This window comes from Hoplias malabaricus, chromosome Y (assembly GCF_029633855.1).
Source record: "Hoplias malabaricus isolate fHopMal1 chromosome Y, fHopMal1.hap1, whole genome shotgun sequence".
Taxonomy (NCBI): domain Eukaryota; kingdom Metazoa; phylum Chordata; class Actinopteri; order Characiformes; family Erythrinidae; genus Hoplias; species Hoplias malabaricus.
This window is the reverse complement of record NC_089820.1, coordinates 63,257,601-63,284,608: the sequence shown is the minus strand read 5'-3', so window position 1 is coordinate 63,284,608 and position 27,008 is coordinate 63,257,601. Positions and strand designations below refer to the sequence as shown.

The 27,008-nt window shown below is 45.4% G+C and overlaps 1 protein-coding gene across 1 annotated transcript in view; it reads left to right on the top strand.

Moving 5' to 3' along the window:
• Window positions 1–25,096, top strand: part of LOC136678946 (F-box/LRR-repeat protein 7) — a 42,978-nt gene extending 17,882 nt beyond the window's left edge. Inside the window, exons 4-5 of the mRNA XM_066657152.1 lie at window positions 16,623–17,207; window positions 21,684–25,096. Coding sequence (XP_066513249.1) covers window positions 16,623–17,207; window positions 21,684–22,420 — 1,322 coding nt within the window. The 3' untranslated portion in view covers window positions 22,421–25,096. The remainder of the gene's footprint in view (window positions 1–16,622; window positions 17,208–21,683) is intronic.
• The last annotated feature ends 1,912 nt before the right edge of the window (window positions 25,097–27,008 follow it).

The following is a 27,008-nucleotide window of genomic DNA, read 5'->3' as shown; positions in this document are numbered from 1 at the left end:
TCCTGGATCAGCCTACACAGTGTATTTTAGTGATAGTATTTTTGCGTGTCGAAGGCTCTGTGATACAGAACTAGCTGGCTGGTTGCAGTGATTACTTAAAGTGATTATATGAAAGAGAAAAAGCTTTTGATGTTTGGAGAAACTTGCCAGAATTTAACGTGGGGCCCAACTCCTTTCCAGAAAACTCACGCCATTACAAACCTGCAAGTGGATATTAATGATGCCGTAGTGAGGCAGGTCTGCGAAGTCAGAACCTAATCTGATGCAGAATTTCTCCTATTTAAACCCCAGTACTCCTGTTATTTATACGACTGTCATTTTTATTGAGCTGTTTATATACAGTGTTTTTCTGACCCTGCCATTTGTCTTGAGATCACATTGAGAAATGACTTTCCCATTCGCAGCAATTCACTCAATTTTTTCATCATTTAATGGGACATGGGAGCGCACACAAATGCACATCCTGACTTTTACACACTTCCCTGGACAATACTGGAAGCCTCTGTGAGGCCTGCATCACTTCAACTTGTGTAGAGTTCCAAAATCATGTACTCAGATAGTTATCTGTTCATTTGTTTGGATTTAAATGAATAATTTGAGTGAGGGACCATTCCCAAAATGTCCTCCTCTTACATGTTCCACTCTTTAATTTCCTGTAATGAAAGACATCCACCGCTGTCCTGTCACCTCCCACTCTTCCATTACTGCTTTATCCTGGTGAGTGACAGGGGGGTTATGACTTCTGTGCCCAAAGCAAAGCCCCCCAGAGTTCGTCCCAATCTCCTCAGAGTTGACCTCCCTTGTTTAGAGCTGAGATTTGGGCGTGGTCGGTGTGTGCAAATGCAACATTGTTTTGTCCTTTTCCACTCATAGTTTTGCACTGGTTTCTCCTGGTGCACGATGATGTAACCCAAACAAGACATTTTAAAGTCAAGCAACAGTCAGTACACTACAATCATTTCTTCTTTAAACTGAATAGGAGCAAGGTACAACGGGTCAAAAATTTGTATTGCAGTATCTAGGCGTACAATATCAATATGGGTGTTTTCCCCATATGGTGCAGATATATTCCTAGGCAGAGGAACATTCAGGCCACTCCAGATGGGGGAGGGTCACCATTCTCATGTGGGGAGGACAGAGTAAACAAGACCCAGTGTGCTCTCCTGCTGGAGCCAGATGAAGCCTGAGCTGTGAAGGGCATGTGGAGCTCTCCATCATAAGGCCCAGTGTTGGTGAGGGTGTGTGTGTGTGGGGTGGGTTGGGGTGTGGTGGGGGGGGACCACAGCTGGGGGCTAAAGAGCTTTTTGGGCTTGGAATGTGTAGCACAATAGCTGTGTGGTGGAGATTGGGTTCTTGGTGTGGTTATGGCTTAAAGTGTTCATCTGAATCTTTCTTGTCTTATTCATGTTCACACAGTGATAAACAGCTTGTAAGTGGGTGGGCGAAGCTACAAGGGAGATTTCCCAAGATTAAGCTTTGTACTATAAATGGAGTGACTGTATGTTTGGCACAGGACAAAGGTAAGCCTTTATTATAGGCTTTATTTTGCTAGGTATCGTGAACGTTTAGTGGTTAATGGTCAATGATTATATCATTTGGGTTTATATATTTTTTTACATTTGGCAGAGCAGGATTTCAGGATTCCCAAGGCCCAGACCTTACAGACCTATTCACACTGAGTCAGTCTTTTAATGTAGTGGAACCTTCGCACAATGTCAGGTGCAATTGTTCTGCTCTCTGAAATCGCTGGAAGACGTTGGATGAGAAATCGATTCCTTGAATAGCAGCTGCAACAATGAATTGAATATTTAGCTTTTAAGAAGTGCAACTAAACGACAGGGCGGCACGGTGGCGCAGCAGGTAGGTGTCACAGTCACACAGCTCCAGGGTCCTGGAGGTTGTGAGCTCCAGGTGACTGCGTGGGTTTCCTCCGGGTGACTGTCTGTGAGGAGTTGGTGTGTTCTCCCTGTGTCTGCGTGGGTTTCCTCCGGGTGACTGTCTGTGAGGAGTGTGGTGTGTTCTCCCTGTGTCTGCGTGGGTTTCCTGCGGGTGACTGTCTGTGAGGAGTTGGTGTGTTCTCCCTGTGTCTGCGTGGGTTTCCTCCGGGTGACTGTCTGTGAGGAGTGTGGTGTGTTCTCCCTGTGTCTGTGTGGGTTTCCTCCGGGTGACTGTCTGTGAGGAGTTAGTGTGTTCTCCCTGTGTCTGCGTGGGTTTCCTCCGGGTGACTGTCTGTGAGGAGTTGGTGTGTTCTCCCTGTGTCTGCGTGGGTTTCCTCCGGGTGACTGTCTGTGAGGAGTTGGTGTGTTCTCCCTGTGTCTGCGTGGGTTTCCTCCGGGTGACTGTCTGTGAGGAGTGTGGTGTGTTCTCCCTGTGTCTGTGTGGGTTTCCTCCGGGTGACTGTCTGTGAGGAGTTAGTGTGTTCTCCCCGTGTCCACATGGGTTTCCTTCGGGTGCTCCTGTTTCATCCCACAGTCCAAAAACATGTTGGTAGGTGGATTGGTGACTCAAAAGTGTCCGTAAGTGTGAGTGTGTGAGTGAATGAATGTGTGAGTGTGTGTTGCCCTGTGAAGGACTGACGCCCCCTCCAGGGTGTATTCCCGCCTTGTGCCCAATGATTCCAGGTCGGCTCTGGACCCACCGCGACCCTGAATTGGATAAGCACTTACAGATAATGAATGGATGGAACTAAACGACATACACATTAAAAAGTGTTATTTTCTTTACCTTCTCATTTTATAGTCAGCATCTTGCTTAATTTCAACTCTGCAGCACCCCACTCAGGTTCAGCTTGTACTTCGTACCATAGTTTGAAGAGCCATTATTTTATGCAAATTTTCAAACCCATTCCCGCCACCTGCCGACGTGCCACTCTCGTACTAAACATGTATTCGCTCATTTTATCTTTGCATTTCACAATGCCCCATTGGTCTCCTCCTCACATGGGCTGCTCTGTCATTATGGAAACAAAAGAAAAAATGCAGCAGAGCCCCTGCTCCATGTACACTGCCCTTTGATGCTCTGAAGTGGCCCCTCCCACTTCAGAGCATCTTATTTCACAAGAGGTAGAATTAGCTTATGTTAGGGATGTCATTACCCTTAAATAGACAATGCACTGTGCAACACAAAATCTTCTTTATATGTGTTTGGAAAGCTGGATTATTGTACAGAATATGATGTTTTTCTAGGCTATTTGTTGGTAAAAATACAGTGTACAGTGCAGTTCATAGGTAACTGGAGCGTGAGGGGTATTTTACAAGGCTTCAGTGCATTGGGTTTGTTGTGAATATCGTAGCACACCAATGTAAACAATACCAGTTTTTACAGTCATCACTGGGCTTTTACTTCTCACTGATGTCTAAATCAGCTTTGACACGTCTAGGGCCACTTTCTGAGGGCACTCTGTTCTCTCAGCTCTTTATATTATAAATATGAAAGGGCTTGTAAAGTTGTGGTTTGGTCAAAATATTACCAAAGGTCACACAGAGGTCAAAGAATAGCAGATTGTTTATTAGGAACAACGTACTCTTGGACAGCTTCAGCAACCCTATAAACCTTATCTTAAATCTTAGAAGCAAAAATGGCTCAATATTAATATTTGCATTAGATTAATATCAACATTCTTCTTAATAAAGTGAGAACTCGTGATTTATTTCTTGTAATATCCCTATGGAAAAGGCTACAAATTGTGGTATATATTGTATGGTTAATATGACTCAACCCTACTTTAATGTTTGTGTTTTTCAATGCAAATTCAATGTGCTGAAGTATGAGCCCAAATGCCAAAAACGTACGGGCTTATTACTTATGGGCTGCACTTAATTGTATTTATGTCATTTATTTGGCACAATAAATGACTCTACAACTGGACAACATGCACCTTCTTGGACAATACGGATGTCTTTGTCCCTGTGCTGGTTTCCTGTACAGGAGAGAACAGGAAGGCAGTAGGCAGATATTTCCATTGTGCCCAAAGGAGTCCAGTGAGGTCACTGCTTCCTCTGAGCAGCAGCCCAATGACCAATGCTCTGTGCTACATCATTTGCTTTTTAGGTTTTAAAAAGAATTTATCATTATTGCTCTACTATGTTTGTCATAGCAAACAAACACACTTATGTCATTCATTTCTATGTTCCCAGGCACTCATGCTCCAGTAAGAGAGCGGGCACTCGCTGTAGCATTTAGCTATATGTCCATGATCCCAGAAAGCCTGATCAGTAGACAGTAGACTCCAGGCCTTGGATCAACACTATGGCTCTCCATACTCAGACCTAAGACTTCGGTCATGGACTGTTCCGACCAAACAACAGATTAGCCTTCAGAGTTAGAGATTAGGTAAGACCAGTGAGGGCCTTGAATAATGAGCTTGGTGCACATGGCATTGTGGCTTAGGGGCGGAGGATGAGGGGGGCTGGTTGAGTCCAGTTAAAAGCCCGTCAGTATATGTACTTAGCCTGGAACCTGACTGGGAATGGGTTTCCTCCGGGTGACTGTCTGTGAGGAGTGTGGTGTGTTCTCCCTGTGTCTGCATGGGTTTCCTCCGGGTGACTGTCTGTGAGGAGTGTGGTGTGTTCTCCCTGTGTCTGCGTGGGTTTCCTCCGGGTGACTGTCTGTGAGGAGTGTGGTGTGTTCTCCCTGTGTCTGCGTGGGTTTCCTCCGGGTGACTGTCTGTGAGGAGTGTGGTGTGTTCTCCCTATGTCTGTGTGGGTTTCCTCCGGGTGCTCCAGTTTCCTCCCACAGTCCAAAAACACATGTTGGTAGGTTGATTGGCGACTCAAAAGTGACCGTGAATGTGTGAGTGTGTGTGTTGCCCTGTGAAGGACTGGCGCCCCCTCCAGGGTGTATTCCCGCCTTGCGCCCAATGATTCCAGGTAGGCTCTGGACCCACCGTGACCCTGAACTGGATAAGGGTTACAGATAATGAATGGATGGATAGATTTTCAACAGAATTCACAGACAAGTTTGGATTCGTGCACTGGGTTTACTGCCATGTAAAAAAGAAAATGGAGTCCGCCACTATCGACACACAGGGGCATATAAAATGGAAAGGTTTTTAATGTTTACACTCCAAATTACTGGTAATCTTATACAGTGGGTGTGTCTGTTTTGCAGTTCCCTTCCACAAATGATCCGATTGGATCATGTTTGGATATTTATCCTGGTTTGAAACCCCACAAGATACGATATGAGAAAGAAAAGGATCTCGTCCGAATTTAAAACAAATGTAAAAAGAATGCATTGGCTGTGTCCAGGGACAACGCAGGTGTGTTTTTTCTGGACATCGGTGGCTGGATTTGGTCACAGATCAACTTCAGTGTCAATTGTCATATGCAAAGGAATTCTTTGTTGTGTCCAAAAGTTCCTCCGGACAGTCGTGGCTGTTACCACTGCAGAAATCACAGCCGCTGCAAGACACAGCCTTTTCCCCGCCTGGTTTAAACATTTATTCCAGAGGTTTGAGAACCTATAATACACAGGTAGTAACATTCAAGAAATGTTTACAGCTGGTTAGAGGAAGGAAAAGAGGAATGATGTACACGTTGGGGTGCTTTTTATGTGGGAAAGTAAAAACATCTCATCTGCTCTGGCTGGGGACACATTCTAATGACAAGTGTAAACAGGTTCAGGTCAAAGTATATCCAAATATTCCAGATACAAAACGCATGTTAATAAGTGTAAACGGGTCCGAAGAGACAAGAGCTTGGTCTTGTATGACTGCTGTAGTTCCTGGGCAAAACTAAAGTAACAAATGGACACCAAACATGTGTTGACTGATTTACTACATGTGGAATTAGGTTGAAATGTGTGAAATGTGTGAGCTTAGTATTGGCCTCACCAATAGCTGTTGGGCTGGGGTTGTTCCACAAATAACCTTCATTAAAAGACTGAATATCTGGAAACATTAATATCCACCTTGCTCTGCCTGTTCCATTTGCCATTTTGATTTCCTGTATCTGACAGTGCCTGCATGTGTGTGGAGTTAATTTGAGCGAATGTGGGCTTGGGCATAGGCCACAGAATGATCAGACTTTCAGAATGTTTCTCCAGATCCTTTCTGCTTTCTGCATCATCAGTGAGGCTCCCCCCAAACCCAGGGAGGGGAGAGAGAGGGCAAGGCGGCCTGGTTAGCGACATGAAAACCTCTTTCTTTCTGCCTCCTTTACTGTGGCAAAGCCCTAGTTTATAGACCAGATGTTTGAATATTTCCTCTATGATGTTTTTGATTTAATAAAATGGATCCTGTGCTCGCAAGAATGAGTCACTGCAGAATTGGGGTCCATCAGGGAACCCTCTGATATTTAGAGTGACACAATTACTCTGCTCTGTTTTATGATAATTAGAGCATGGCGACATCAAGGATGAGGCAGGGTATGGAATCTGACCCCTGGACATGCTGTAATGAACAGATGAAGGACAAAAGGGAGAACAAAGTAACAAACTAAGGCATTTACTCTTCTATTTTTTCCCACCCTTCTATCCCAATTTTGCTATCAGATAGAACAACGCCAGCTTCTTGTGGTCGGGCTGAAAAAAAACCATTGTGGCTAACAATGAATGACGTTTAGTGAGATCAAGTAGCCATGTTAATGTTAGCTGTCTTCTTTAGCATTCACTTTTAATTAGGTCTTGTTTTTTAGTAAATGTGTGAGGAGTTGAACAATAGAGATTACAACTGCAAAATACTAATAGTGTAGTGTAGCATGAGACTAGCATAATGCTAATGTGGAATTGCTATCAGATAGCTAGCATGGCTTTGTAGTTCCTTGGCAGAACTGCAGAAGCCAACATAAGGACTGTTAACTTGTCTTAAATTATTAACTAAATTAGCTTCACTTATTTATTACACAATGCTAATAGCTGTATTGTAGTCTAAGCCTTTAGCCTTGTAGGTCCAGAGTGACCGGTGATTTCAAATTAGATGGAATGTTTTTGTGGAATTAGGTGCATTATTTCTTTTGTTGTCAGTGGGAAGAGGCACTTTGCTAACTGTTTGTTAGCAAAACAAAAGACATTTAAAACAGTAGCTACTGTATTTTTCCCCTGACCAGATTAAAAAAAGGTTGCCACACATTGTGCTATATATAAAATATATACAAATATATATCTAACTATAATAAATGTTTAGTAAAGAACTAGCTAGCACTGTGGATTGAGAGTCTGGGACATTCGAATGAGTTCTGATTCCTTTAAGCTAATTCAGCCAGCTAGCCTTGCTTTGCTTTGGTCAGACAGCTTGAGAATAACCCGCCCCTTCAGATTTATGACTTTGTTGCAAACAGAACAGCTTCTGTAACTAGACTTGGTGGTTACCACAGTGTGACGATGGACTTATTCGTTTCCTAGCACTAGACTTAGTCTGCAGCAAAGACCTGTGTGTGAATGTGCATCGCTGCTAGAGCCGGAGCAGTATGTAGGGAGATGTCTGTGAGTGATTTGTCCATGTGGGCCTGCTGATGGTGAATGTGAGTGCAGCTGCTCTTAAATGCATTAGTGCAAAGTGCCGCCGAGCCAGAAGAGTCTCGCATGAGAAGCGCAGAAGGCATTTTAATCAAAGCAAGATGCCCCGCTGGAAGCTGGAAACTCAAAAGGGGCATAGCCCAGGCATGTGCAGGACCAGTGCCTGTCATGGGGCTGTGGTCAGGGACTCCAGGATTGGCCAGGCCCACAGAACCTGGCCTGTCAACAGCTCTTGATAGAGCTAAAGTGGCCAGATGTGAAAAATCCCTCAGTAAATCCTCAAAGTTAATCATTTTATGTCTAGACTTTTCCCTCATATGTAGCAACTTTGGTTCGCTTTGGAACGTTTGACTGTCATGCATTACCTCACCTTGCCATACATCAGGGTGAAAAATGCATCAGTGTGTTGTGGGGCATTTTATTATCATATTTGTGATAAAACAGTGGAAAATTCGTCATTTAGAGTTTAAACTTTCCACTAACATTATACCTTCCCGTATTTAAGGAAGACTATAAATATGACACCAACAGGGATCCAAAGAAACCTAAAGGACACTTTAAAATCCTCCCACAGAGAAAATCCAGCAAAGCTGACAACAGAGAGGCTGTTTCATCTCAGGAGAGTTCCAGGGAAAATTGCTCTGAAATGCACACAACGCAGATTGGTGCTTATCTCCAGCCTCGATTCAATCGGAGCAGAAAATCTCCTCCCTTTTGAAGGATGCAAATGAGATGTTTGGGGTACGAGTGAGTTTCCATGTTTTTGGCAGAGTCCTAAGGCCTTCGGGTGAACTGGAGGTCACACACTGACACATGTAGACATACACTACATTTTGTAACCACTTCATGGTCACTTATCAGGGCCACAGTGCGTCTGGAACCTACCTGGAATCACTGGGTCAGGGACAGGGCACCGGTGCATCACTGGGTACCACACACTCACATCTGATCAGCTACATTTGGGATTAAAAGCTGTGTATGTGATGCTTCGCCAAACCATTTCTAGAAAGACCCTCCACATAATTTGAAATGTCAATATTTCTGAGTGTTTATCCAATCCAAATCCATTTAGGTTCTCGTTTCCAAATGGAAATGCCAATCAGAAAGCGTTTTTTAACCTTCCGAATCTGAAAGAGCGTGCCACCCACTGAGAGAAGGATGGTCAAGCTCTGGTATGGTGTTAATCAGGCCTAATCAATCAAGCTGACATTTGAACTCTAATGTGAGGGCACTCCTGTGTTTCTCATCCTCCCTCTAGCTAAGAGAAGCAGGATGTGATGTGATGAAGGCCGTCTTCTTCGTTCTGACTCGGGCTCTGACCCCTGGCAGCAGACAGTAACCTGATCCAGTCGTGAGGCCAGGGGAACTTGTCACATTTCACTGTTAGAGGCCAAAGTACTGGACCACTGCTGTATTTTGATGAGCTCTGTGTGCAGTGTGTCAAATCTAGTGAGTAGAGGTGTAAATCTCTGACATTACAACTACGCCAGCTCCATAGGAAATTGTTCATTGTATACATTTTGCCACTTCTCAAATCCTACTTAAATCCTACTCAAATCCCTAAGATGGAGAAACTGTAGGAACTGTAGCCTGTAGATAAGAAATTGTAGACTATAAAACTACAAAGTTTTCTAGGTGAAAAAACTGAGAGTACGTATTACCTGTAATTCAGATATTTCATAGTTCCTAAATACGGTTATCGAATTGGTCGGAGAAGGCTCAGCATTAGTAGACGTTTATCAGTCCAGCTGCCGGAGGAGTGGGGAACCTGAGTGTTCACAGAAGCCCCGTATAAAATTGACCTAATGGCAAAATGGCATTCCACACATTCCCGTCTGTCATCAGTAAGACCTCTTTCGTTGCTTATCTTGTTGTCAGGGTTCTTCACCGCAATTGGGTGGGTCTCTGATATTAATCTACACACAGCTTCTACTTTTTTATACCCATCTAGCCAAAGGTTGGCACTGGGCACCAGGTGGAAACCACTATAAAACATTCAGACATAGCCAAGATTAAAAGTCATTTAAATAAACCCAGGACCCCAAGACCATGGAGCTGTGTGGCAGAGACACTACCCACAATGCCACTCTGCTGCCGAAATATCATTTTATTGTACAGTATACAATAGTACACTGTCCTTGGACAACTGTGGGTTAGGCATTGGAGACTTATACAAGATATTCCCAAACTTTGCTAAGTATCACTACCACTGTCATTTCCAGTAAATTCTAGACTGGGTAGTGGTATGTTTGGTCCTTTCTAAATGTTGTGTGTCAGTGCTCATTAAGTCACAGCGGAGTACACTGCAGTTAGAGCCATTAGTTGAGATTAGAGTCAATGCACTTTAACTGGCACTTACCATGCTTCGAGATACAATAGCTGGTTTACAGGACCTTTAACATTGTAATTACTCTTAAAATTATATGTGTTTTTGTCTTAGAACCACCTTATTTAGAACACAGGGAGCACAGGGGAGCACAGAGGGCTACTTTTTGCGAAACCTAACATATAACCTGCTCAAAACCTCCCCAACAGCCTGTGGTTTTTACCCCAAAATACATCTCCTGTGACCTTTATGTTTCACCATATATCCGTAGGTTTGTAAACATTTACAGTGAGTGATGTGGGGTACTTTAATGTGCACATATTGGTTACACAGGCCTGGATTTGAGCACACACTGAGTAGAATGAGTCTAAAGCAGCTGTCCATGATTCTGAGCTCTTCCTGCTGAATGCCAAGCATCTGCTGCAAGGTTTTAAAGCCCCCAGCACTGGATTGAGCAATGGAACGGCAGGCTGTGGAATGATGGAGGACTATTTAATGCAAGCTTTATAGAGAAGTTGTGTTTAAACGTTTCTACATAGAACTCATGCAGTTTATAGAACGTAGGCCTCGAAATTGCTTTGATTTTTTAATTCAGAGGTCGAACAGGTGAACTACAACAGAACGAGAGCTTTACATGAGATATGTCAAGCCTAGGAATGTACAGCTTCATCTCAGTGTGACGGATTAAGTGTGCGTCCACAGGAAGACGGCTTATCAGTCAGCGCAGAGCTCCATGCTTTGGAAGACTTAAAGGCATTTGGTGGATGATGGGAAATTTATGGGGAATATGTATCTTAGATTGTGTGGGAAGGGGTTAAGTCTGCATGGGATCCAAATATGGGCAAGCGAGTCTGAATTCTTCATCATACCTGTCTGGAATACCAATTTACAGCCCATAATGCAGCACAGAAAGGCTTGTCCAGTGCTGAAAAAGAGTACAAGAAGAGGCTTTAATGGGAAGTGCTTAGACAAACTAGGCTAGATTTTTCTTTCTAGGATTAGACTGTCAGAATTTACAAATGTAGGTCTTAGGAAATACCATTTGTGTAGTGAAGAGCACATTGTCGCTGTCAGATCAAAACCTCGTATCTCCGAAATGGTCGTTTTTCAGGAGAGAGGAAACATCTTTAATTTTAGCAGCCAGGTTATTTTTAGTTTTGCTCTTATTCATTGAAAACAAGGCTGTAAAACATAGTACGTGTACAAATACGGTTTAAAGCGTTTTTTGTGTGATATTTAATTGTAATTTAAATCAATTCCAAAAGCAGTGACCAATAAATGACTTGAATTAGAGGCTTTATTTTGCTAACTACAATAACACAAGTGACTATAAAATGACAAACGAGCAGGAGGTTTATTACATTTTAAAATGTAAATATACATTACACAAAAACGATTTAAAACGTATTTGTACGCCTAATAAAAACGTTTTTGAAGTTTTTGTTTCAACCGTGATAATATGCTGTGATAAAATCGTTAGCAGGATTAGCAAACACTGAGTTAAAAATGGACAGTGATGTGCATTCCCATTTGTTTTTTTATTATTTTGTCGCAAACGTGTGCTGAAAAGGAAATAGACAAAAAAGAATTTGTCACAGTAACGAACAGCTCAGCATCACTAAACATCTATGAGATCACTTGGACCCTGAGAAGCAGAACGTGCAGCCAACTTCTAAGCCAGAACGTTGCAGGGCGTATTCTCTCTCTAGTCCCAGTAGGTCAAGGCATCTCGCAGGACGGAGCCCACGTCGGGAATTGTCCAGCTTAGATCACCTCTGTGGAGCAGACACTAGAGCGAGTGTGTCAGGCAGCACGGAGGCAGAAAGAAGCAAGGGATTAAGAATTCGCTAATCCCCTTTCAGGCTTAATCAGGGGCCCATTTGTAAAGACCTCCAGCTTCTGTTGGCCCCCCTGCCCAACTAATGACCCCAAACACACTGAGCTCGGCCCGTTATCCGTTTTTTTCCACAGAGAGTCTGGCTGTTAATAAATACTCTAAACATGAGCCTCTTCTTCAGCTCATAAAGCATCTGAGAAAGGCTTTTACACTAGATATTGGAAGATTGCTTTGAGTATTTTATGGCATGGAGCCACATCAACGTTAGTGAGGTCAGGTATTTTACTGTTGGAGGATTAGGTTCTGGATATAAAATCTAATCCAATTATTGGATGGAGTTCCATCACTGCACAGAACACGGTTCCAACTCTCTACAGCTGAATGCTGATGGGGCTTCATACCCTCCTTAGGCTCATGTGTTGCTGCTCCAGAGAGTCCCATTCTATTGGCACCCTTAAAAGAATCAGCTATAAGCGCAAACGTCACCCCCCAGCACCAGCGTTTGGTGCTTTAGAGTCTCCTTTCCAAAGCCTGTCCCTTGTTTACAGACTTGTTTTGAACTTTGTTGACAGTTTCCTAGACGCTGGTGTGGACGCGCATGCTAAACCCAGCGTGTTGCTCTCTCCAGGGGCTCAACGAGGTCCAGTGTTGAAGTAATTGTGTTATGGGAGTTTCTTTAGAAGCCGCTTGTGCGTGTAGCAGAGAGTGGTAGTGTAGCGTGTGAGAGCTGACGGCCTGGGGCCAGAAAGCACAGCCACTTCCCTCCAGGCATCTCCAGTGGTGACATTAAAAAACATAATTGGCTTTGGTTTGCCCTGCCAGCTTCCAGTGGGTCCACACAGCATGTGGCCATCCCACACACTGGCCACGGCACACACACCTCCAAACACACACCCTGCACCAGAGCTACACATTCTAAACTATACCTCTGACTGTGTATCAAGCCAGGTTTCTAAGGCCATGTGGTTTTGGCCGTCGTTACGTCTGTGCCACTTTCGCTTGTGCTAAGCTTACATATTTTTATATAATCGTTTTGTAGTATGTCTTTAGTCTTGTCTTTTTCTGGACAAACTTTTAACCTCTTAAATACATGGATGTTGGAGGGTTTTTTTTGTCTAATTGGTGAACCAGCATCTAGAGCTACCATATCCAATATATACAGGGTGGGCCATTTATATGGTTACACCTTAATAAAATGGGAACGGTTGGTGATATTAACTTCCTGTTTGTGGCAGGTGACCATGGCGGCCATTTTGAAGTCGGCCATTTTTGTGCGACCATTGTTTTTCTTGTGAAATTCCCAATAAGTTTGATGTGTCACATGACCCTCTTCCCATTAGAAAAACAAAAGTTGGATCCAAAATGGCCGCCATGGCCACCACCCATCTTGAAACGTTTCCCCCCCTCCCATATACTAATGTGCCACAAACAGGAAGTGAATATCACCAACCATTCCCATTTTATTAAGGTGTATCCATATAAATGGCCCACTCTAAACCATTCAATACCAAGTGTTGGCTTGAGGGTTATAAATTAGAACTGCACACTCTAGGCTCATAGAGCACCATCCTATACCCTTGGGTGTATGGAAGTGGCTTTATGTGATTCAGAATTAATCATCCAACATCATTACTTATCTTCTGTAATATTTATAAAGCTGAATGCCATCAAATTCTCACATCAGATGAGTAAAATTAATCACTGCAACCAAGAAGGGACAAGCTTCAAACAAATACCCTTGATTCAGCTGTTGATCAGACCAAATGTTGAAATGAAATTTACAAGGGACGTATGGATATATTTTACTAATCCTGCAGGTAATTCTGAGTAACACAAGTGTGTTGAGGAAACTGGAGTATTGCACGGTGTGTGACTGTGGTCTCCAGGACATTTGCCCTCCACCCTACAGCCCTGAGAGTTTTTCTTGTCCACGTTTGAAGAAAGATCTCAGGGGAATGTGATTTTCTGATGAAACCTATAAATTATAATTTTTCAAATTTATTTTTTATTTTTTTATAACATTTATATTTTTTAAGAATTTGTAAAACAGCTTGCCATACAGCTTCAGGGGTCCTGGGGTTGTGGGTTTGAGCCCCTCTCCAGGTGACTCACTGTGAGGAGTTTGGTGTGTTCTCTCTGTTTCCGCGTGGGTTTCCTCCGGGTGACTGTCTGTGAGGAGTGTGGTGTGTTCTCCCTGTGTCTGCGTGGGTTTCCTCTGGGTGACTGTCTGTGAGGAGTGTGGTGTGTTCTCCTTGTGTCTGCGTGGGTTTCCTCCTGGTGACTGTCTGTGAGGAGTTTGGTGTGTTCTCTCTGTGTCCGCATGGGTTTCTTCCAGGTGCTCCAGTTTACTCCCATGGTCCAAAAACACACGTTGGTAGGTGGATTGGAGACTCAAAATTGTCTGTAGTTGTGAGAGTGAATGTGTGTTGCCCTGCAAAGGACTAATACCCCCTCCAGGGTGTGTTCCTGCCTTGCACCCAGTGATTCCGGGAACTGGATAAGGGGTTACAGACAATGAATGAATGAAAAGCTAATTGCAAGATCTAACAAATGCATAAAGGTTGAGTGATTATGTACAAAAATTATATATATTTATATATAAAAAATAATACATCTCATGTGTTTTACCTCTACCAAAAATACATTTAACAACAAATTTGGATTTCAGAACTCTTAATGTGTTAATAACAATAAATGCAATACATTTTATAATATTTAAAATGGTGTATATTTTTTCTGTGTGTGTATACAGGAGGAAACCTAGCTGCTAGAGTTGCCGCCCAGATCACAGACACATCTGTGTCCCTTTTGCACTTACGGCTCAGTTACAGCACTAGCGCGTGTTGTGTGAGCCACACGTGAGCCCCATATGAGCCAGGCTTGACTTGGGATATGGCATGTTTTGTGGGTCCCCAACACATGTGATTACTGGCCCATACACGGTGGAGTTGTGTCTGAGTTGAAGCAGCCTCATCCTCAGTCAGCGTGGACATTCAAGGCCAAATGTGGGCCATAAGAGAACTGCGGATCTGGGCCACATTCGGCCCAAATATTCATTGCTATTTGGGTGTGATACAGTAGAATCGGTGATAATCATGGTGTAGTTTTATTACTCAAAGCAGTAAGCTCCTTGAGGCTGTGCGTTACAGTGATTTTACCACACTTAAGGGGTTTTACTTTGCTTCGTGTCTTTCCTAACAACAGCCCTTACCGGTGGTTAAACACTTAAGCCCGCTCATGGATTATTGCTTTATTAAAACTCTCCCTGGGCTTGACTTGTTTTGGATGGCTGCTGTTTTTATGACGATGTGGTTTCCATATGGGGACACATGGTAGCAGTGAACTGGAAAGGCAGCCACCACAGTGCCAGTAAGTTGCCACATGATGGGAAAACACTGCTCATCCATGGAGGCATATCCTCTCTAAAAATCTGTCTGCTTCCCTCTTTTATTATTGGGGTCCAACTTCATTGTTGGGAACAAAAACCATCTGCCAGAGAGAAACAATGCTGTGGATGTGGTGAGGCCAGCGTCAGTGGAAGTAACAGCCTTAGTGCAGTTAGGATCCTAAGTAAATGGATTATATACAGCGTAAGCATCAGATGTTATTCACTTAAAGCTGCTTAAAAGCCTGAACCTGGCAACCCCCCTTCCTCACAGTCCATAACCCTATTGCTCCTCATTACACTGCACCAAGTGGATAATCTGAGATGTTCACTCATTATTCAGAATCTCTTTGCAATCTTGTGTGCATCATAGGTGCTGCAGAGGTGACTAACACCGTCACGCTCAATGCCAGATATGAGCTAGAGCTGTATAAAGCCCACCAGCGTTGGTCAGTGGAGCAGCAGAAGTGAAGATGCTCTGTTTAATGTGTTTAGGATGATTTGGAGTAGAGCTGGGCGATGTGGACTAAAATGTTATCACAATACATTTTTCTGTTGATCAATGTTGATATTTATCACAATATAAAATTTTCTCAGTCTTACAGTTTTTAAAAGACACCTTCAAAACAAATGCAGACCCAAAAAACAATAAATAAATAAAATTAATTAGTACATAATATATGCACACAGTATGAAATTTATCAATGCAGATTATGCAAATTATTCATATCCATGATTAAAAATATTTAATTGGAATGATATAAATATTTTGATTACCCTCCTTAGGTAATAAAAAAATCACTCAACATTAATTTTCCTACCATTAAAATCTGTGTCTTACGTCATGAAAACATAATTAATCCCCTTAAAGGGCGAGGTTAGTGTCGCAGTCACATAGCTCCAGGGACCTAGAGGTTGTGGGTTCGAGTCCCACTCCGGGTGACTGTCTGTGAGGAGTGTGGTGTGTTCTCCCTGTGTCTGCATGGGTTTCCTCCGGGTGACTGTCTGTGAGGAGTGTGGTGTGTTCTCCCTGTGTCTGCGTGGGTTTCCTCCAGGTGACTGTCTGTGAGGAGTGTGGTGTGTTCTCCCTGTGTCTGCATGGGTTTCCTCCGGGTGACTGTCTGTGAGGAATGTGGTGTGTTCTCCCTGTGTCCTTGTGGGTTTCCTCCAGGTGCTCCTCTGTGAGGAGTGTGGTGTGTTCTCCTTGTGTCTGCATGTGTTTCCTCCAGATCACTGTCTGTGAGGAATGTGGTGTGTTCTCCCTGTGTCCTTGTGGGTTTCCTCCGGGTGCTCCGGTTTCCTCCCACGTGCCAAAAACACAGGTTGGTAGGTGGATTCACATTCACATGGGTGTGAATGTGTGAGTGTGTTGCCCTTTGAAGAATTGGCGCCCCCTCCAGGGTGTGTTCATTGATTCCGTGTAGACTCCGGACCCACCGTGACCTTGAACTGGATGTGTTACAGACAATGAATCCCGTAAAAGAATACCTCAGTACCTCACTGATGTGCTTGTGGCTGAATGCCATCTAATCTTCACAGATATGGCCATGTAGTGTCTTCTTTCCATGCTGTTATTAATTATTAACTCACTGTCATTCTCTCCCTCTGTTTTCTCTCAGACTCTGATGTGAGCATGCGGACTCTGAGCACGCCCAGTCCGGCTCTCATCCTTCCTCGATCCTCTCCGGCCCTCTTCAATGGCTCGTCCACATCATCTTCCTCCTTCACCGCGGAGACGGTCGCCATGGTGCACTCTCCACCCCAGCGGTGTCCACGTCAACCTTGGGACCAGCAGGGGGCGCCCATCGACGTCCTGCCAGACCACGCCTTCCTGCAGATCTTCTCCCACCTCCCGACCAATCAGTTGTGCCGCTGTGCCCGCGTGTGCCGCCGCTGGTATAATCTGGCGTGGGACCCTCGGCTGTGGCGCAGCGTGCGGCTGACGGGCGACGTGCTTCACGTGGATCGAGCTCTCCGGGTTCTGACGCGGCGCCTTTGCCAGGACACACCCAACGTCTGCCTCACGCTGGAAACTGTGGCGGTCAGTGGCTGCCGCAGACTGACCGATCGTGGACTTTACACTGTGGCTCAGTGCTGTCCGGAGCTCCGTCGACTGGAGATAGCCGGCTGCTACAACGTCTCCAACGAAGCCGTGTTCGAGGTGGTCTCACGGTGTCCGAACTTGGAGCACCTGGACGTCTCAGGTACGCACCTCATATTGGAGGCTAAAGGAATTAGAAATTAGGAAATTCGGTAGGACGAGTCAATTCAAGAGTTATTATATAATTACTCCATAATAGTAGGGGCAACCCTCCTCTGTCCTCCCAAAGTTACATAGTTCAATTTCTGCAGTGCTGAGCTTGAAGAAGCAGGCACTGAGCTTGGAGTATCTCATTTACAGGTCAGTTGAGTATCACAATGATTTTGAAGCCATGCTTAATACTACTTTAATATACCTCTCATTAACACATTTCAGGGAATATCTGCAGATCAATGTGAAAAAGCACAAAACACAGCCTGGGCCAAATATTTAATGTCAAATTCATTCATTCATTCATTATCTGTAAGCGTTTATCCAGTTCAGGGTCGCGGTGGGTCCAGAGCCTACCTGGAATCATTGAGCGCAAGGCGGGAATACACCCTGGAGGGGGCGCCAGTCCTTCACAGGGCAACACAGACACTCACACACTCACATCTACAGACACTTTTGAGTCACCAATCCACCTATCAACGTGTTTTTGGACTGTGGGAGGAAACTGGAGCACCCGCAGGAAACCCACGCAGACACAGGGACAACACACCACACTCCTCACAGACAGTCACCCGGAGGAAACCCACGCAGACACAGGGACAACACACCACACTCCTCACAGACAGTCACCCGGAGGAAACCCACGCAGACACAGGGACAACACACCACACTCCTCACAGACAGTCACCCGGAGGAAACCCACGCAGACACAGGGAGAACACACCACACTCCTCAGACAGTCACCCGGAGGAAACCCACGCAGACACAGGGAGAACACACCACACTCCTCACAGACAGTCACCCGGAGGATACCTATGCAGACACAGGGAGAACACACCACACTCCTCACAGACAGTCACCCGGAGGAAACCCACGCAGACACAGGGAGAACACACCACACTCCTCACAGACAGTCACCCGGAGGAAACCCACGCAGACACAGGGAGAACACACCACACTCCTCACAGACCGTCACCCGGAGGAAACCCACGCAGACACAGGGAGAACACACCACACTCCTTACAGACAGTCACCCGGAGGAAACCCACGCAGACACAGGGAGAACACACCACACTCCTCACAGACAGTCACCCGGAGGAAACCCACACAGACACAGGGAGAACACACCACACTCCTCAGAGACAGTCACCCGGAGGAAACCCACGCAGACACAGGGAGAACACACCACACTCCTCACAGACCGTCACCCGGAGGAAACCCACGCAGACACAGGGAGAACACACCACACTCCTCACAGACAGTCACCCGGAGGAAACCCACGCAGACACAGGGAGAACACACCACACTCCTCACAGACAGTCACCCGGAGGAAACCCACACAGACACAGGGAGAACACACCACACTCCTCACAGACAGTCACCCGGAGGAAACCCACGCAGACACAGGGAGAACACACCACACTCCTCACAGACAGTCACCGGGAACGGGAATCGAACCCATAACCTCCAGGTCCCTATGTCAAAATCAGTACTTAGAAATTTGTTTTAAGCACCACCTGACCCCAACTCATCTCACTCAGAACTCATCCACTCACGATTCTTTTCGAACTCTGGCTGACATCGTCTGAACATACGAGTCTCGGGCCATTTCTAAAATGTGAACACAATACGAACCAAAGACATCTCAATGAACCAATCGCAAGAAGCGAAAACACAAGACGTGACACGAAACGCTTCGACTATAAATTAACATCATTTTCTTGTTTGGTCTGAGCCAGAGGAACAGAACTAAAAGTATGGACACACACTTAGTCACATGAAGTATTCACTGTCAATAAAAGTTAGCAAATTTCAAATGAAGCAGACCTTCATTGGTGACAAAAACTCACTCACCAATCAACTTTGTTTTGTCTCTGTTTTGTTTTAACAACTACCCAATTGTCTTATTGCATTGGTGTCAGCACAGACCTGAACACATGCCTACAATATGTCCAAAACTTTGTGGACACCCCTTATAGCCAGATTACTTTGTGTTTCTGACATGAATGTATGTACGAAAAGAACTTGTTCCAAATTTTCAGCTCTTGTATGAGACAGTTTTTCACCTGAAGAAGGCAGCAACATTAAAATACGTGTCAGTGTAGTGTAGACACTAGATTTTGATGTGAAAAAAGCATGTCTGAATTCCACTTCGGCCACAAGAATCCACTGCAAATGTCTTGAATGAAATGGTAGACACCAGACATGTCTTAGTTGCTCAGCTCCATTTGGGATAAGGGGACCATTTTGTAGGTTAAATTTCAACAAACTTTTCTTTAAAATGTTGCCTGAACACAAACCGACGGCGGCTGTTTCTCCTCCACTTCACTGCTCATCACAGGAGACAGCTGCAAGACTCTTTGTTTTTTCTCATAGATTATTCCGAAATGTCTACGACTTCCTCTTGGAGCTGGGAAATGTATTAATAGCTCTGGCTTTCGGTCCAAGCGCTCTGCTTTCCAAGAGGAAAATAAACCCATCCAGGACCAGGACCTCTGACTTCAAGCTGCTCTGGGATGGTCTGCTCCGCTCATTAAGAGAAAGACTGATAAAGGCATTGACTGATCGGCCAGCGCTTAGATGAGTGATTCTGCTACGAAGACGTGGTTAATTCAGTTGTTATATGGGAGACGTCTCCAGAATGGATATTTCCCTGAAGTATGCGGAAATGCTGTCAGATTGATCTCTTCTGATTTATTCATTTTTGTCGTCATTCCGCCGTTTGTATAAACTTGTTCATCTGAGCCAATGCACAGACTCCCCAGGCCATCCATCTTTCCTATTTCAAGCTTGAAAAAAATAAAAAAAAATATCCCAAGCCCCGAAGGACACCACAGACGGAACAATACGAAATGCCTGGCGAGTGAGAAATTCCGAAAATCCTCCTCCTTCTCCACCAAGCCCTTTCCTGGTGTTTTATTTCGGACTTCCTGCACTACTTCCTGCAGGACTCCGCTGTTCCAAGCTCCGGGTTGATGCTCCTCTAGAGGACCACAATGCAGCACATACCCTCTGCTGGAGGATCCTAAAACTGCATCCCAGATGATCCCCCCCCCCCCCCCCCCCAACCCCACCCCTCTGTACAACACGTAACTCTTTTCAGATGTCTCCTCAAAGTTTAATTCCTTTACCTCTTTTATTTAAAAGGAGGCTAGAACAGTGGGTTAACTCTTGCCTAGCACAAACAAGGTCTTTATTTAAACTCAGCTGAGGTGGTGCATGTTAGTTTTGACTGAATCAGTGCAAAATAGAAAGACAACTGCTATCTCAAAAGGAATATTACATTATGGTAACAGGGGTAACCTGTGGTATGGTATGGTATGGTAACTCTTAGCATAGCTGCGAGCTTAGCAGACCCCCAAAAACAGAGTTTACACAACCTCCTACAGAGAACATAGTGAAAGGAGACATAATTTCATTCATTCATTCATTATCTGTAACCCTTATCCAGTTCAGGATCATGCTGGGTCCAGAGCCTACCTGGAATCATTGGGCGCAAGGCGGAAATACACCCTGGAGGGGGCGCCAGTCCTTCACAGGGCAACACAGTCACCCAGAGGAAACCCACACAGACACATAGAGAACACACCACACTCCTCACAGACGGACACCCGGAGGAAACCCACGCAGACACAGAGAGAACACACCACACTTCTCACAGACAGTCACCCGGAGGAAACCCACGCAGACACAGGGAGAACACACCAAACTCCTCACAGACAGTCACCCAGAGGAAACCCACGCAGACACAGGGAGAACACACTACACTCCTCACAGACAAGTCACCCGGAGGAAACCCACGCAGACACAGGGAGAACACACCACACTCCTCACAGACAGTCACCCGGAGGAAACCCACGCAGACACAGGGAGAACACACCACACTCCTCACAGACAGTCACCCGGAGGAAACCCACGCAGACACAGGGAGAACACACCACACTCCTCACAGACAGTCACCCGGAGGAAACCTATGCAGACACAGGGAGAACACATAACACTTCTCACAGACAGTCACCCAGAGGAAACCCATTCCGGTGGAATATTTAGACCTGTGTTTATGTGTGAGGACAAAGAAGGGGTTAAACCACATAAAACTAACATTTCACAAAATTAATGTTAAACTAAGTTAAAATTTCTTAAATAAGAGCTTTTGCGTGCCCCACGTATAACAGCTGCTGCACACTTGGGGCAGTGGTGAGCTTTGTGTGGCTCATTATCTTTTAAAGGAGTGCTGTAACCAGTCGTTCTAAAGTATGTTGTTGTGTTGCATCTTTGTGGTATTGTCGTACATGTTTTATGAAGACACTTGCTAAATATTAACTTGCAGAAAGGGGATTGATTTTCCTTCAGGGTCTTCTCGTTATTATTAGTCATAGTCAAGTGTTTCTTGTAACTAAGTCTAATTTTATAACCTCCTTATTTACAGGATGCTCTAAGGTGACCTGCATCAGCCTGACCCGGGAGGCATCCATCAAGCTGTCCCCTCTGCACGGTCAGCAGATCTCTATCCACTACCTGGACATGACAGACTGCTTTGCCCTGGAGGACGAGGGTCTGCACACCATCGCATCCCACTGCACTCAGCTCACGCACCTTTACCTGCGCCGTTGCGTGAGGCTGACCGACGAGGGCCTACGCTTCCTGGTCATCTACTGCCCGTCCATACGTGAGCTGAGTGTTAGCGACTGCCGCTTCATCAGTGACTTTGGCCTGCGGGAGATCGCCAAGCTGGAGGGACACCTGCGCTACCTCAGCATCGCCCACTGCGGCCGTGTCACGGATGTGGGCGTGCGCTACGTGGCCAAGTACTGTGTGCGTCTGCGCTATCTGAATGCCCGCGGCTGCGAGGGACTCACGGACCATGGGCTGGAGCACCTGGCCAAGAGCTGCTCTAAGCTCAAGTCGCTGGACATAGGCAAATGCCCCCTGGTGTCGGACGCGGGCCTGGAGCTGCTGGCGCTCAACTGTTTCAACCTGAAGAGGCTCAGTGTTAAGTCTTGCGAGAGCATCACGGGCCGTGGCTTGCAGGTGGTGGCGGCCAACTGCTTTGACTTGCAGCTGCTTAACGTGCAGGACTGCGACGTGCCCCTGGAGGCTCTGCGCTTTGTCAAACGCCACTGCAAACGCTGTGTCATCGAACACAGCAACCCAGCGTTCTTCTGAGAGATAGAGAACAGAGAAAAAGACCAGATAGAGAACATGTCCAAAAGGGTGATACATAATCTGGCAGTATACTTCAAACAATAAAACAAAGCTAGCCAATCCTGTAATAACTGCAGTGGGTTAATCAGTCAAGGGGCGGTCTCAGAATTGATGAAACAGGGGCTAAGACCAGTCACAATCAGGAGAAGGTCTTGGATTTGTTGTTTAGCAGGTAGCACACAAAGCACCGTACTGTTGTCACATTTTAGCCAAAAAGATATTGTCGTTTTGCAGTATACTGCCAGCTTTAGTAAAGAAGCAACTGGTTTTATAGGAGCACTTCCATTAAAACTGGTCATTTCTTTACAGTGAATAAAAGCTAATGGTGTTTAGCATAATCTCATTTGCACAGTGCTAACTAGCCCTGTTTCCGTTCATTATTAGCAATGCTAGCACTTTTTTTTTTTGAAGAAGTAGTGTTCCAGGCAGTTCTGGATTCACTAAAAATGTAAAAACAGACTTTATGGAGTCTCAAGACAATGTTTTTTAAAAAAAAAAGCAGCACACTGAATGTGATTATACACTGCAAAGACAACTAAGCAAATGATTAGCGATGCTAAGCTAATCTTAATTAGATCAGGTGTTCTACATCTTTGGGTACGGGACCCTAAATGGACATTGTGAATGTCCTGAAACCCCAGGCTTTTAATCATGTATTCATTTTTAATCCCTAATTATGACTGATAGTATATCAGTAATACGACAACTAACAAATAAAGGAACTTGTTTCCAAGTCTAAAAAAAATGTAAAATATACGAAAAGAACAAAAACGTTTTTCAGATTTACTAAATAAGCCCAGTTATGAAGCAAGTATCCAAATGCAAGTCCTGACTCCTAATCTGGGTTCCCCTGCCACAAAGCGCCATCTTCTTCAGAAAGAGAAAGTAGTGAAATTCAAACATTTGTCTTTGTATGTATGAGGAACCAAATATCATTTAATACTGTCATTGAATCAACATCATGTATCCAGGCCTTTAAGTGTCACCCATAACTCTGGTGTTTAAAGGTGAATATTTAAGTCAATGAGATGTAAACAAATTATTTAGAAAAAAAAAAATACATGGGCGTGATTTTTGAAGTATTTCAAACATATTGTTTACTTCCAAATTGGACAACTTAGTTTCCAAAAATGCTGGGATCCTGGGCAAATTGTAAATAAAAACAAAATGCAGTACAATGTACAAATAATTTAAACTCTATATTTGATTGAAAAATGTACAAAGACCACATTTCAAATGTTGAAACTCCCTTATCCAGTTCAGGGTCGCGGTGGGTCCAGAGCCTACCTGGAATCATTGGGCGCAAGGCGGGAATACACCCTGGAGGGGGCGCCAGTCCTTCACAGGGCAACACACACACACACATTCACTCACACACTCACACCTATGGACACTATTGAGTCACCAATCCACCTACCAACGTGTGTTTTTGGACTGTGGGAGGAAACCGGAGCACCTGGAGGAAACCCACGCGGACACAGAGAGAACACACCACACTCCTCACAGACAGTCACCCGGAGGAAACCCACGCAGACACAGGGAGAACACACCACACTCCTCACAGACAGTCACCCGGAGGAAACCCACACAGACACAGGGAGAACACACCACACTCCTCACAGACAGTCACCCAGAGGAAACCCACGCAGACACAGAGAGAACACACCACACTCCTCAAAGACAGTCACCCGGAGGAAACCCACGCAGACACAGAGAGAACACACCACACTCCTCAAAGACAGTCACCCGGAGGAAACCCACACAGACACAGGGAGAACACACCACACTCCTCGGCGTCACCCCAGTCGCATTGTACGATAAGTGCTTACAGTATGTTATTTACGTACTGTACCTACGTATGTTCCAACTTACACCGAAAAACGGTTTACAACGCGACGTAGGAACGGATCAACGTCGTAAGTCGAGGACCCCCTGTATTGGATAACATGATTACATTATCTAATAGACTTGTATGAGGGAGGGTTTAATCATCTGGCTTCTGTCACCGCCGCCGATGAACCCTTACAGGTCAAATCTCTCTCAATTAATTTGTTTACATCCCATTTAATTCTACAGACATTTAGAGAAATGTGTGGGGTTCTCCTTTAATAAGACAGGGATATTTTAAACCAATAAGAACTTGTTTTTAATATTTTTATAAGCTTTGTGTGTATTTTCTGATCATTCCCCTTACACCTGTCTGATTATATAACAGGAAACATGTACAGAAATATATATTCTATTCTGAAAAAGGGATTTTTGAAGGACGCAAATGCGAGTGTTTTTCTCTTTCGGAGCCAATTAATTGTAACATAAACGATCGCTCACAAAATCCACAATGAATTTGAAGAAATGTACAGTATGTAACATTGTTCGGTTTTTCCTGACCACAGTAGTCTACAGTTTCTCCGGCTGTTTACATGTGACTTTACCGTGCTGAATGTTAGCTTTGTCTGGTTCATCCTTTAAAGGTGCATTAAGTAGATTATTTTCTTTAATGGAAATGAGTAGTACTTCATATACTTTAAACAATCTTAAGGCAGTTCATGAACCAGTGCCATTTCTACCATAAATATGACCTAATTTATGGTCAGTGAAGGTCTGTCTGTTTCAGGTAACTGAAAAGAAAGAGCAGTGAGGAGGAATAAAGAGGTCAAAGCCATATTAAAAAGGGAGCATTTTGTGTCTTGTGTGTTATTCAGTGTGTCATCACTGCTAAACAGAACCTTAGGTCTCCAAAATGGTATCATTCATTCATTCATTATCTGTAACCCTTATCCAGTTCAGGGTTGCGGTGGGTCCAGAGCCTACCTGGAATCATTGGGCGCAAGGCGGGAATACACCCTGTTTGGGATGTTTGGGATGTACATTGCGCTTACTTAGGTGTGGATATCGGGTCCTGAATATTGTTCGGCCCCACACCACTAACGCCCACTACATAATGATCATAGCCCTTTTCATATTTTGCATCATGTAAAAGTAAAAAGGCTTCCAGAATTCATTCATTCATTATCTGTAACCCTTATCCAATTCAGGGTTGCAGTGGGTCCAGAGACTACCTGGAATCATTGGGCCTTCACAGGGCAACACAGAAACACACACACACCTACAGACACTTTTGAGTCGCCAATCCACCTACCAACGTGTGTTTTTGGACTGTGGGAGGAAACCGGAGCACCCGGAGGAAACCCACGCAGACACAGGGAGAACACACCACACTCCTCACAGACAGTCACCCGGAGGAAACCCACGCAGACACAGGGAGAACACACCACACTCCTCACAGACAGTCACCCGGAGGAAACCCACGCAGACACAGGGAGAACACACCACACTCCTCACAGACAGTCACCCGGAGGAAACCCACGCAGACACAGGGAGAACACACCACACTCCTCACAGACAGTCACCCGGAGGAAACCCACGCAGACACTGGGAGAACACACCACACTCCTCACAGACAGTCACCCGGAGGAAACCCACGCAGACACTGGGAGAACACACCACACTCCTCACAGACAGTCACCCGGAGGAAACCCACGCAGACACTGGGAGAACACACCACACTCCTCACAGACAGTCACCCGGAGGAAACCCACGCAGACACAGAGAACACACCACACTCCTCACAGACAGTCACCCGGAGGAAACCCACGCAGACACAGAGAGAACACACCACACTCCTCACAGACAGTGACCCAGAAGTAACCCACACGAACACAGGGAGAACACACCACACTCCTCACAGACAGTCACCCGGAGGAAACCCACGCAGACACAGAGAACACACCACACTCCTCACAGACAGTCACCCGGAGGAAACCCACGCAGACACAGGGAGAACACACCACACTCCTCACAGACAGTCACCCGGAGGAAACCCACGCAGACACAGGGAGAACACACCACACTCCTCACAGACAGTCACCCGGAGGAAACCCACGCAGACACAGGGAGAACACACCACACTCCTCACAGACAGTCACCCGGAGGAAACCCACGCAGACACAGGGAGAACACACCACACTCCTCACAGACAGTCACCCGGAGGAAACCCACGCAGACACAGGGAGAACACACCACACTCCTCACAGACAGTCACCCGGAGGAAACCCACGCAGACACAGGGAGAACACACCACACTCCTCACAGACAGTCACCCGGAGGAAACCCACGCAGACACAGGGAGAACACACCACACTCCTCACAGACAGTCACCCGGAGGAAACCCACGCAGACACAGGGAGAACACACCACACTCCTCACAGACAGTCACCCGGAGGAAACCCACGCAGACACAGGGAGAACACACCACACTCCTCACAGACAGTCACCCGGAGGAAACCCACGCAGACACAGGGAGAACACACCACACTCCTCACAGACAGTCACCCGGAGGAAACCCACGCAGACACAGGGAGAACACACCACACTCCTCACAGACAGTCACCCGGAGGAAACCCACGCAGACACAGGGAGAACACACCACACTCCTCACAGACAGTCACCCGGAGGAAACCCACGCAGACACAGGGAGAACACACCACAC